A 13211-nucleotide genomic window follows, 5' to 3' on the forward strand; every position below is an offset into this window, starting at 1 on the left:
TTTACTGTATATTTGCATGGGGTTTTGTTTGTCTCTTGAGTTAAGACTGGACCAAGGAAACTCTTGATCAAGTGAAGGCTGAGCCTTTTTTAAGGACAGAGAAAAAGACTACAGAGGAGATACATTTTCTTTTTGGCAGCCATAGTTTCAGTGCTGGTGTAATTCTGAAGGAAACAGAACATTGTTTTTGGAAATTTGTGTGTTTCATGCAGTGAGTGTGGGGATCTCACAGAAACTTCCTACATGCATTATTTCTTTCCAGATGGACGAGATAAAAGGCAAAGACAGGGTGATTCTGGCTCTGGAGAAGGACCTTGGTGTCCAGGCAGGCCATACACAAAAACTGCTCCTTCAGAAAGAAGCTTTGGATGAGCAGCTTGTCCAAGTGAAGGAGGCAGAACGATACCACAGTAGTCCCAAGAGGGAGCTTCCTGCGGGAGTAGGAGATATCAGTGAGCTGATGGGAAGTCCGGTAAGAAAATGGTATTTTCTCTGAAGTTCAGCTCTGGATAACTGCCTGGGTGTTCACACTGGTTTTGTGGTTACTGCTAGGACCAATTAATGGTAAATGGCCTGTCACTGTACTGTGCTGTTTTAAAAACTCCTTGGACCTCTTAAATTGCAAAGAATATTGAGAAATATGTGGATTTAGAACTTCTGGAATTTACACTGTGATCTTGAGTTGTGAACCTCAATATTTTCTTACTATTTCATGACTTTAGGAATATTTTAGCCATTAGAAAATAGGTACTATACTTCTCAAAAGCTTAGCCATGTGATTTTAATCTGTGTCCTTTACACTAGAACTATTTTAACTGAGAGTAAGAAATCTGGTGAGAAGTAACCTGCTGTGTATAAAATATTATTTACCTAGCTAGTTTTTTTAATTGTTGAACTTTACATGCATTTCACAAGATGCTGTTGATGAAACAGCTCCCCAGGATGCTATTATTTAGTGTTTTAGTTAATTACAGTAAGTTTTCTAGACACTGATGTACAGGTCTGTTTTGAATTTACACAATACTCTTGCTAAGCCATGATATTGAACTATGGACAGTAAAACATTTTTTAAAAAGTAATTTTATAAATCTATATGTTTTCGATATAAAGGAGCAGCATCTGGATGAACGAGATGTGCGGAGATTTCAGTTAAAAATCGCTGAACTGAATGCTGTAATAAGGAAGCTGGAAGACAGAAATACTCTCCTAGCAGATGAAAGAAATGAACTGGTAAATTAATTAGTAATAACGCAGATGGTGACTGGGAGGGCATCTTTATGGCAAAAGATTTAATGTTGGAAAGTCAGTGTTATAAATAATTCAAAAATTAGTCTTGGTTGGCCTCAGTCAATTACATCTAAATGTAACAGAGATTTCTATAGAAATTAATCTTTTGACCATAGAAGACATGGATGGAATCTTTCCTGTTCTACAAAAATAAAAATTTGCAAATTTGTTTTGAGGTCATAGTAATCAAATTAACTGGTAAACTGCCTGTAGCACTGTGTAATGATGTTGTGTAAAACATGTATAATCCATGCACTTAAATTGCTGTACTCATCCTTTTGAAATTTGTTTTTGTGACATGCTTATGCTAACTAGGAGTTAAAAAAGCTTTCTTGTGCTAGTGATGAAAAATCATCAATATCTCAAGGGAAGTCTCTTAAGTAGGTGAAATTGTCCTAGGAGAGGGATAGTAACTTACACGAGAAAGAATATGACATGAATTTTAAGAATGGATTTTATTAACCTTTATCACTGCTTAATTGCTTGTACTGAGGTTAGTGGTAAAACTCCCATTGACTGCAATGGGAGGTGAGTTTCACAATAGGAATTTTTACAGGTGTCCTTTAATGCCCTAATTCTAGAGGCAGAAAAGATTTTTCATTCTAAAAAGATGGAACCTATATATGTGATTCTAAAATTACACTAAGGGCTGAAGTGGTGCCATGTGTCAGTCCTATAGATGAGTGAAACATTGACGTCTTTGTGGAACATTGACGTCTTCTTCCTTGGTAATCCTTTCTGTGGGCAGAAATAAAAATAATAATAAATAATAAATAAATAATTCAAAACATCCCTGAAGAATCCCAAAGTATTGTAATGTATCCTTCAGTGTCCCTCTAGATGGAGGGGCATGTATGACTCAATCAAGTGCTCTTCTTGAGTCTAGATCCAGGGGCATAAGACATCTATTTTGAAAAAGATGTGGAGCAGATTTTATGTTATGAGACAATAGTACACACAAAGTCATTAGTAACAGCAAGGCCATGTGATTAAGCACTGTGAAAAATAATTTTCTCAAGAATGAAACAGAAAACCAAATACTCAGTGAATGTATCTCAGGGAAAAAAAAGTATTATTTCTTTCTCCTTTCCAGATATAACTCAGCAAATTTAAAAATCTTTTGACTGAGAAAAATAGATATTTTTTTTCAAATGAAACAGCTCATGAAGTAAAAAAGTGAAATATTGAATACACACAGTTGCAAGGAAGAGCAGTAATTTGCTTCACATAATTGTCTAACATCATAAAACCACAGGAGCAAAATTGAGCAGCTTGAAAATGTCAGCAGAATGCTGAGATTGAATCTGTGCCCTCTGGCTGACTTTCTCATTGCTCTAATTATGCATTAGGTAAAGGGTTTTTTGAAGTAGAGAAGGAAAAGTGTCCTCCTCTTAAGGGATGGCTAAATTGGTGAAAACAACTTGTCTAGAGACCTAGTTGGTCACAAGAAGCTTATATAAATTGAGATTAGTTTATAAGAAAATCACTATGGACCATCATAAGTGTTTGCCAAGAGCAAGATCCAGTGACCAGATTTAGTGTTTTGGCAAACAATACAAAAATGTTACATCTTACTTGTTAGGACTGCTGTAGTTCGTAGTTCAGCAGTGGTGTATGCCATTTAGCAGAAGAGCTAAACTTTCTGAATTAAGAAAGGCAAATGAAAACACACCTATTTTTTTTTCCTTCAAAGGTAAACTAAAGCACAGCTAACCTTGTTCCTTTGCCATTTGCAGCTGAAACGTTCTAGGGAGACAGAAAGTCAGCTGAAGCCTTTGGTAGAAAAAAATAAGAGGATGAGCAAAAAAAATGATGATATGTTACAGTGTATCCAGAGAATGGAAGAGAAAATAAAAAATTTATCCAGGGAAAATGTAGAACTGGTAAGTAACCATCTTTGGTAAGTAATCATTTCCAACATCATGTTATGAGAACACATTGCACACAGTTACTTTGAGGTGGAAGTGCTTGTGAGGCTTTTATTCTAACACAAACAGATCAGTCTCCACAGTGGGATGGTGCAACTGTCAAATCCAGACAATACAGCTGAATACTCATATTCTAAATTCAGAGTGGCATGTGCTTTGTGTTTTGTCAATTCACACTGATTAAGGGAAGGGAGCACAGATAGATAAAATGTTTTTGCAGACTGTAAAAAGCTGTGACTAAAAATCAGCTTTAATAAATACTGCTTTTATGATTAGAAGTCAGAACTGAATTTGAGTGCATGCACTATGCTGGGTCACTGAGTTCACTTGTCTGCTAATTCTTTTCCAGACTGTTCTTTGATTCTGTTTTAAAATATCTTATGTGAGAGATTAACGCAGAGGCATATCGAATATGAGGGTTTTTTTGTTGAGAGGCCTTGTGTTGTAGTGGAGTATCCACTGATGAGTTCAAAGAATTCTTGGTTGCTACATCACACATAAGACTTTTTCTAGTGCAAGACACTTCAAAACATTCTTTATGTTTTTTTGTTTTGTAGAAAGAAAAGTTATCTTCACAACCAGCACTGAAGAGGCACACATCTTTGAATGATCTCAGCAGCACACGAGAGGAACAAGAAATTGAATTCCTTAGACTGCAAGTCAAAGAACAACAGCATGTTATTGATGATCTCACAGTGGTAATGTTTATGACTGGTATACACATGTGCATGCACACACATCTATAAGCAAGCTAAGGATTTGAGAGGAATGTTTTAACTCCAGTTGTAGTAGTGATGCAGAAATAGTTCTTTGGTGTCAAAGGGTTTTTGTTTTTTCTCAGGTAGTGAATGAAGTTTTTTTGGAATGTGTATGAATCTGTGTATTAAAAATAACTATTACGAGCTGCTTGTGAAGAAAAGTGCATAATCAGCCCACTGACCTTACTTAAAAACTGGCTGTCAACAAATGAGGAACTTGAGTAAAGGAGATTTTCCAAAACTTAATGAACAAAAGGTGTTGAATACAAACCCAAGCACTCCCCTGATCTAGAAGTTCTAAAAGAGAGAAACATGGTAGTTAAGCACCTCTAGCTGAGCTGGCCATATGATCTGTATGTAAAACAGATGGGGAGAACTCTGTGTGGTTCATCAAACCAAAGGCAGCAGCATGGTTTAGGATTAAATGGCACAGCTGCTGCCCTCTGACTCTGAAGGCTTATGAAGGTGATGCTCATAGATGTTTGCAGTGTTTGATCAGGAACCCTTCAAGTTGTGTTTGATGAGGAATCTTTCAAGTTGTGTTAGAGGTGTCTAGTGCTATTTAGTGCAATTTGTGATAAATCCTTCTGGTGCTAGCAGAAATTACACATAATCTCTGAGAGACCCTTGCCATTCTGCAGCAGCATCTGGAACTCAGGCAGACTCAGACATCCCAAATGGCACTAGTGACTGCTGCAAAATCATAAAAAGAATTTAAGAGCCTTCTGTCTAAACAGAAAATCAAACAATTGGATACATCATGGAAAATAAAAATAGAAGCTTCAAAAAGGAAAAACAAGAAGGTGTGGTACTGCTGTATGGAGATGGAGCATAGTCTCAGTTCCTGTCAGTTCCTCTGAGATTTAGATCCAAGATTTTCCTCTGAAATCAGTGCCAAAGTGCAATGCGTGTGTGCGTTCTCCAGTGTCACAGTGTTACAAGCAGTAGGATGTTACTCAGATGCTGTGATGTAGGGTCTGGTCCACAGAGCGATGCTGCTTTAGCTTCCAAATAAAACTGCAGAGGCATGGATGGTTATATGACATTAGATGTGCAGTACATGGCAGATATAACCTCACTTACATTTCAGTGCAAAGTGGGTATGAAAGGACTCTCTTTCTACTGTCTCAGCTAGTGATATGAGGAAATATATTGTATCCTGACCGTGGTCAAATAATATTAACTTGTGCTTAGTGTGAAAGTAAAATAAATAAATATTCTAAAATACTGTTTCATTTTTGCTTTGTTTCCTATTTACAGATACTATTCCACTTGCAGAAATTAATTAAATTTTTAACTAGGAAACTTCTTTGGTTCCCGTACAAACTAATCGAGCCTTTGCCTTCAATGTGAATGCAGTGGAATTCTGCACACTGTTGATTTTGAGCTCTCTTTTCTGGCCCAAACCACACCTCTACAGACTACAAATGTATCATAGTTACCAAGAATGACCCAAATGTCCCATATCTGATTAATATAAAAATCATCAGCTTAACTCCAGCTGAGACCAATATGATAAGGGAAATAAGAACATTAGTCTCAGGCAGTAGGGTTGTCTGAACTGATTAACAGTGTCATCTGTAGAGTATCTTTGATGCTGTTGCAACCTTGTGAACATGACTTCTCTCACAACAGTGGTGTTCTGGTCAGTTCTTAAAAGGAAAGCTGCCAAGGTAAACTCAGATGACTGCAAAAGATGCTAATTAATTGGCATTATTATTGTTCTGGTAGCTCGATTTATATTGAGACAGTAAATTAAACAGTCTTCTTACGAACAAGATTAGAAACAGGAAGGACTGGGATTTTGGAAGTGTTTGTTCATTCTGCACTGCATTTGTTTGGAGACCTGCTTGGGAGGCAGAATACCTTACTTAAAACAGGAATTGTGCCTTAAGTGGGCATCTGAGAAGAGAGCACTTCTCTTTAACAGTATAAAATTCAGCTGTCTGGGTTTTTTACCTTAAAATACTGTATTATTCTGCAGCTTGAAATACCTGCACCATTCTACCTTGGCAGTCGTAACTTTTCCTTATTTTTCAAACTACATGTATTCAAGGTGCTATGTAAGTTTTTGTACTTCTCTCAGCTATTCTGCATTTCCCAAAACTTATTTCCTGGAACAATGTGCTGATAAATAACTTTATTGTGATTTCTACTGTGAGCTTCCTATTTTTCCAGTTTCTGAACTGAATGCAAAGCAAATAACTGAATAGACTAATACCATGCAGTGAGCAATAACTGCTAAAGAAGCACTTGGAACTGCAATCTGTCTTTTAAAAATAGAGGTGCTGCAAACAAAGATGCAGAGCTAAGGAAAGAATCAGAAAAAAGCAAGAAGACAGAGCACCTGCCTCCTGTGTTGCTGGGGATTTTTTTGCTTGCTTCTTCGCATTTTTTTTACCTTCTCTTCCTCCTCTTCTCCTTTGGACTTTAAGGCAGTATTCTTGGATTTAGATGAACATAAATCTTGCATTTCCAGTCATGACCTCCTCATGTTATGGTATAGTTTATTGTGATCTTGCACCAAAACTGGAGTAGAAAAAAGACAGCGACAAGTTGACCCAGACTGAGAGTGCCTTTGGATTTGAGACTTTTGCCCTACAAGGATAAGTCAGATGTAACACTGTATCTGCATATGCATGCTTGTATATCAGAATATGTCTGATATAATGACTTTTAATTACTAAGACTGGACTAATGTCTGTCTCCCAACGTGCTTCTTCAGGATGGTTGAACACTGAAGTGACACTCTGAATTCTGTTTCCATAGTGAGCTTCTTGGTAAAAGAGTCAAAAGAACTGTCAGAAATCTGTGCTCAGTATTTAACAAAGCCTTTTCTTGCCAACTTCCCATCAAATGCGTGAAGTACATGGCTGAAGGTTTGTTTGCTAAAGGCATAAAGCTGCAGTTCAGTGTGGTGTAACATGGTGTTATTCAAAAGGTTAAAGACATCGTGTTAGCTTTACCAGAGGCTTAAAGAAAATGCTGATGATATTTCTCTGTGTTAGACATATCTAAGTATAGTTTTAAAACAAACCCATACCAAAATGTTCTCTTTCCTTCTAGGAAAGAGAACGGTTATTGCGGTCTAAAAAACAGAGGAGGAAAAGTCTGAAGCCTCCAAAGGTGAGCAAACCTTCGGTTTTTCATGTGTTTCTGTTGCTGTGGACACCACCTCTTTCAAATACTGCCTGAATTTAAAGCTCTGCTTACTGAGAAAAATCCATATAGTTTTTCTGCTTACCCTGGTGAGTGCTCCGTTCTGTAGGGTAATTCAAGAGTTTTGTACTTCACACAAGTGATGTTGTTTTGGGGTTTGTTTTAAATGAACAATAAAATTACACTTTTAGCCACTGTAACCTAAATATTCAAGTGGCTTGAGGCATAATGTTTTAATGGCTTGAAACAACTACAATTTCAAAGGGCAGATATTCAGTCTGTTTTAAAGAACATACTCCCTTTAAACTACTTGTACCAACACAGAGCTGAATCACAAGTAAAGAATTACCCATGCTGGGGATGTTACTGAAATAATATTTCTGTATGTGATATATAAGTAGTAAGACAATTCCAACTGTTATGCTCTAATAACTTTTCTGCTCTAGATACAAGGTTCAAGGCAAAAATTCAGATTATAAAAACAGAAAAGTTTTGCTTCAGAAAGTACCCTTAAAGTTTCTTGTAACATGCTTGAAGTAATTTGCTGAATAATGTTTTTTGTGAAGTTGAACATTAGCAGCCTGGAGCATGTGTGTGGGAGCTGGGAAATGGAGTAAGAGGGAAAAAATGGAAATGAAGAGTGAAGATATCATTATCATCTATATGGTAGCTTAAGATATATTTTGTCATAAATAGGTTCCTTGTGTCAGTGTTATCTGCATAGTCTATTCCTGGTAAGCTCCAGGTGGTGCTTTTTTATTGCTCTGCACTCTAATGCCTATATTCTGAAAAATTTATCCTTTGGGACTCTCTATTTTACTGGTGGTTTCTTCAAATTCTGTTTCTAATAATGATGTCTTTTACATAGGAAAAAAGAAAAGATCAGAAGTAGCAGTAGATCCTGCCAAATATATTTGCAGCAACTGTAAACCATTGTTTCTTGATGTAGTGTAACTGGAAATTTGTGTTTTGAGAGCAATTTTAAAAACAGAATGCAAAAGTAAATATATATATGTGTGTAACTTATACTGTACTTTTTATAGTTCTCTCTAATTACTAGCCTTTATCTGACTGTAAGTTAAATGTGTAAAATCGTTTGCTAAATTATAAAGTTCCTCGTGAAACAAAACTAGTTAAGTCAATTTTTAAGTATTGGTAACTGGTGATGAGAATTTCTGTAGGCTGAAATCTTCAATAAATATGCATTTATGTCTTGAAAATGCTCTGTGTTAGTTGAACTTCAGCTGACATAGGCTCTGGACCTTTCCAATATGCTTTTGTGGTCTCTTCTTCTTTTCCTTATCAACCAAAGCAGGAGTTGAAAAACATGAGGATTGAAGAGAATGGGCATGATACCATTAAAATTTTGTGGCAACGCTATTCTCAGTTTGCTAAGAGCATTATTTGCTATAATATGGGGAATTCTGCAGCATACTGCCAGAATTGTATTCATATGGACAGCAGAGTTAGTAGGGGTGTGCTTCTTATTTCAGCTATGATAGATTTATCAGAAAGAACAGATTAATCAGTAGCAGACATTTCTGCTACAAATTATTCCATCCTCTGTCCATTCACTCTTCATAGACTTTAATCCATCTGAACTTTCATGTGATGCCATCTCCCGAAAGGAAAAGCAGGATTATAAAACAAAAAACAAGTGAAAAAAGAGAAAGTTGTGAGAGAAGTGCAAATGGGATTCTATGCACTATTGTAGTTCTACCATATAAACACACTAGTTAATATATAGTTAATATGTAGCCATATTTAAACTTTATCAATGAGCTAATTTCTTAAGGAATGAAAGAAGGAATCAATAATACTACTGTGTCATTACCTGCCAGTGGATAAACCTGTAGACTATTCACATTTATATGCAGTGTTGACTGACAGTTTAACTACGGTTGGTGTCAGCTTCTAAAAATCCAATTCTGACATACGGGCTGATTCCCTTCCCCACCTGTGTGGTTCAAAATCCTCAAAGGAAGCTGTGTTTCCAACAGTTTTCAATTTAAACAATCTATGTGGAATGGGTTGCTTACTCAGATGGGTTGGGATTTTACCCTCTTCATCATCTCTGTTTTTACAGACTGTATGAGGAATCCAGAAGAAAAGGGTAGAATTTATTTAACCCAGTGTTGCAAGTGTTGGTTAGATGTCAGTAATGGACATGAGATACAGACATCTTGCTCTAGACAAAGTGGTAACATTAAGTGGTTGGAAGTTGTTATCTAAATAGGACATGTGAATTTTGTTCTAGAATTGCCTGGTTTTCTCCACAGACTATAAAGGCAGTCTAAGATGAGTTATTTTCTACATAGACATGCACAGCATACCTCTATTTCTGTCTATTGTTTGTGCAAGATTTTTATCTTATTCAGATGATATAACCTGTATAGAATAATAGTGAAATTATGTGTTAACCTGTCTTAACCAAACACTCAGAAAAACAAATTGCAGGTCTAAGTCTTTGGCTTTTTTTTCTAAGGTTTGTTAAATGTAAAATTAGGATTAACACAGTGAAATAAGTTTGGCTGGTGGAGTCGTATCTATTTCCAGATGTGTCTCATTCCTTGTGACAAAATGAAAGAGGAAATAACTCATGAGAATGAGGTTTCATGAAAGTGGTCAGATAAACATATTGTGGAAGGTATAGAATGATTCCTTTTCTATTCTAATAACCAGGAACGTGGTGCACAGGGTGAAGATTTACACTCATCTGTTGCAGATTTTCCTAAATGGGTGCTTTTAGACTCCAGCTTCCTTCATTCCTGAGATGGTCTGACTGCAGAGAGTCTGTGGTTATTTTCTAATGAGTCTGTGGTTGTTTTCTAATGAGCATTTTCCTGACATTTGTGTTATCTGGAACAGAATTCATGGAATGCCTTTCTCCATCTTTGAGACATCTTGTGTGAATGATCTGCCAGTAGCCTTTACAGCCCTGAGCATCAATTCAGCTGAGAAGCTTTTGAAAATTGTATATTTTTTGGTTTTGTAATTAGATATCAGTGCTATTTCTGGAGCTCTGTAGGCACGCTGGGTTACTGTTGCTACTGTAGCTTTCTCAGAGCACTCTTTTAATTCCCAAGGACCATAGGAGTCCGTGGAACAAGGCTCCTGAGGAAAGGAGCAGCAAAGTAGGATGGGCTTTATAACCTCTGTGCTTGCAAGGTCTTTAGAGGAGTGATGTAGTGACTCTATATAGGCAGATACCTGATTTTTTTCCAAGGAGCTTTTTAAAAATTTTTATTTCAGTTTTTGTTGTGAAATAACCAAGAAACTTCAGAAGCAGTATTTTATATATTTTGTTTATTTTTGACATGTGGAATGGAGTTACATTCATTCCATGATGGATGAAGTCATGCATTTGAAAGTAAGACATATTTACCTGGCTTATTTGGTAACTGCAGGACTCTGTGGATTGTGCCTTTTTTAAAACTTTAATAAATGAACTGTATCTGCAGTAGTGGAAAGCCTGCACATCGGTGTGATGGAGTTCATATTTCTTGTTTTATATTTTTCTTTTTTTCTCTGCCTCTGTGCTTTGGTGTGCCTGTATTTTTCTGGCTGCCAAGAAATGACATATAAGCATGAAGGTAAGAAGTTACTGATGCATTACAAGGGAATATATCTTGGATCATTTTCATCATGTTCAATTAAGTCCCTTAAAATGAAATATTTAAATGTAAAATGAAACTACTTTAGCAACAGAGAAATCAGATTATATTGAAATTTGCATATAATGTAGTTTATGTGTCACTTGATTTATAACATTCTAAACTTGGATTTTTATTGAGCACCATACTTCAGTAGAAGCATTAATATCTGAGTTATAAAGACCTAATGCTTAATTTTACTTTAAAATTATGTGAAAACGCCGCTATAAATCCACATGAAAAATACTTGTTATTAAATGCATGGCAGTAGTCAGTGGAAATTAGAATTCAAATCAGAAGTTTTCAGCAATTTACATTACTATTTTCTCAGTTAAGAGGTTGTGATTTAGAAATAAGAAATGTGCAAACAAATATAAAGGAATCTCTAAGTTGTTAATTGAGAATGTTCTCATTTAAAAAAAAAAAAAAAGTTTGAATGAAACTTGAATAAACATAGTTTATATAGTTACAGAAATCCAGTGAGTATTGTGCATTTCTTTAAACTTTTTGTAGTTTACAGAAATGCACATTGAACATTGTAGTACAGCTTTTGAGGCATGTATGGAATCTCCCTTGGAGTTGAGATATTTATTGATGCTTTATTATTTATTACAGTGTTTATCAACAACTTTATGAATCACATCTTTCTTTCAAGTTTTTTTTTTTCTTTCTTTCTCTACAGCTGTCCCCTTGTGAATTACTTTGCTTTGGTTTTGCTGGGAATCAGTTCTTGTAGTTGGTTGTTTCACATACTAGATAATCAACAGTAGAACTGGTTATTTTGTAATTATGTCATGAAGCAATTTATACATGTGCAGGTAATATACAATAATTAAATACTTTATCTCTATTGCTATGGAAAACATATCTGCTCCACAAAATTATAAATATACAGCTTTGCTAAAAAGGAAGCAGTCTTAAAAATAAACTTGTAACTCCAAATTACAGGCAGTGTTTATAGCATTTAAAAGTTTGACTTTTAACTCTCCTTTAAGTGTTGGGGGCTTTTAGTGTCATGGGAAATACTATTTTTTTTTCAGAATTCCCTCACATCTAATATTTAAGTGGCTTATTTATTGATATATGCGTGTTTTCCTCTACTTTTGCTGCAAGTGAAATGTTTAAATGCAGGTAGCGTTTTTCACAACATTGACATTGGTTTAAGTATTTTCTCCAGCCTTTATACCTATATTTAAAATCAAAATTACTGTTGTTCTGCTTATTTATTTTAATTTCTTGAAATGGCTTGTGTGGGTTTGTGCATGCAGGGTTAAAGGAAGACACCTTTTTCACCTGAGTTACCTAAAAGTGACTTTACAGCAGAAATGATGTAAAAAAATCCCGTAGGTTTTATTGTCACTTCTAACTAAGCTGCTTCTGACCTTCATGGTACTGTGATCTCTGTGCCATATGATAAGAAATTGAAGATTGTTCTCCATCTTTTAGAAGTCCCTTCTGCCAGCATTTTCCAAGTCAAGACTTACCACTTACTTTGTTTACCTGCCACCATCTTCTTTACCTCCATAAAATGTACCTTCTGCCTCATGAAACTGTACCTGCAGGTCAGTTTGGAGTCAGGACAGTGGGTTGAGCTGACTACTCAGGGTGTAAATTTGTCTTCCTTACAACTTGAAGTAGCAGCATTTCTTTAGCCCTATTTTCAACTTTCAATATTTATTTAGAGTACTACTGTTACATGGTTGTAAGCTGCAATAGTATTCAGTGGGGAAGAAAAGCTGGATGGGCCACCTCCCAAGGACTAATTACCCCTTGTTTCTGGTAGACCTTTGTACTTATGAAAGAGAAGTCTGAAATGGCTTTAATTCAAGTGCAAGTAAATACATTACCTTTCTGGATAAGTATTTGTATTTTTAGAATGGAGCTTAAACCTATTCCTTGTGCCCTTTGTTTAGTTAAGTAGGACAGAAAGGTAAACTGGTGAATGCTGGAGGAAAGGATTAAATTATCCCAGGGAACTGTTTGTCTTAAGCACCTTGGACATAGCTCTGCCTGGTGAAAGATCACAGTGCTTCCTGAACAAGTGAGGAAAGACTAATGTCTTTCCGACACTGTAGCACTATAACTGTGATCTTATGAATTCACAAAGCAGTGGTGTAGTAGCTTTCGAAAGCTGTTTCTCAAGGTTGTTTGGAAGCTCTTTGCCTTTTGTGCTGCATCATATTTATCTGCATGCATATGGATAAACTTAGTCTGTTTAGCAAAGATAGACTTTTTGGGTTTCTGAATGAGAATTTTAAGCACTGTTTGAAGGGCTCATCTAAAGTGAAGCAGTTGAGGAACTCAGAACATGACCTTGGAGCTGTCTTTGGCAGTTTGAGTGGAATTAGCTGTACTGTGAAACCATTATGGACTTGTTCAGCTTATGAGTGATGAGGTTATGACCTGGAGGACTGTGGTGACCAGGG

General features: G+C 36.0%; 1 protein-coding gene across 9 annotated transcripts in view; it reads left to right on the forward strand.

Moving 5' to 3' along the window:
• LOC310909538 (janus kinase and microtubule-interacting protein 1) overlaps nt 1–13211 on the forward strand; it is a 108538-nt gene that overhangs the window by 85209 nt on the left and 10118 nt on the right. For 8 of the 9 annotated variants that reach the window (XM_083861474.1, XM_083861475.1, XM_083861473.1 and 5 more), the window contains 5 exons: nt 263–472; nt 1111–1230; nt 3024–3170; nt 3773–3913; nt 7040–7099. In XM_083861474.1, coding sequence (XP_083717600.1) covers nt 263–472; nt 1111–1230; nt 3024–3170; nt 3773–3913; nt 7040–7099 — 678 coding nt within the window. The remainder of the gene's footprint in view (nt 1–262; nt 473–1110; nt 1231–3023; nt 3171–3772; nt 3914–7039; nt 7100–13211) is intronic. The other variant, XM_083861480.1, reaches the window with a different exon arrangement.

The sequence above is a fragment of the Zosterops lateralis genome (assembly GCF_965231275.1).
Source record: "Zosterops lateralis genome assembly, chromosome: 5".
NCBI lineage: Eukaryota > Metazoa > Chordata > Aves > Passeriformes > Zosteropidae > Zosterops > Zosterops lateralis.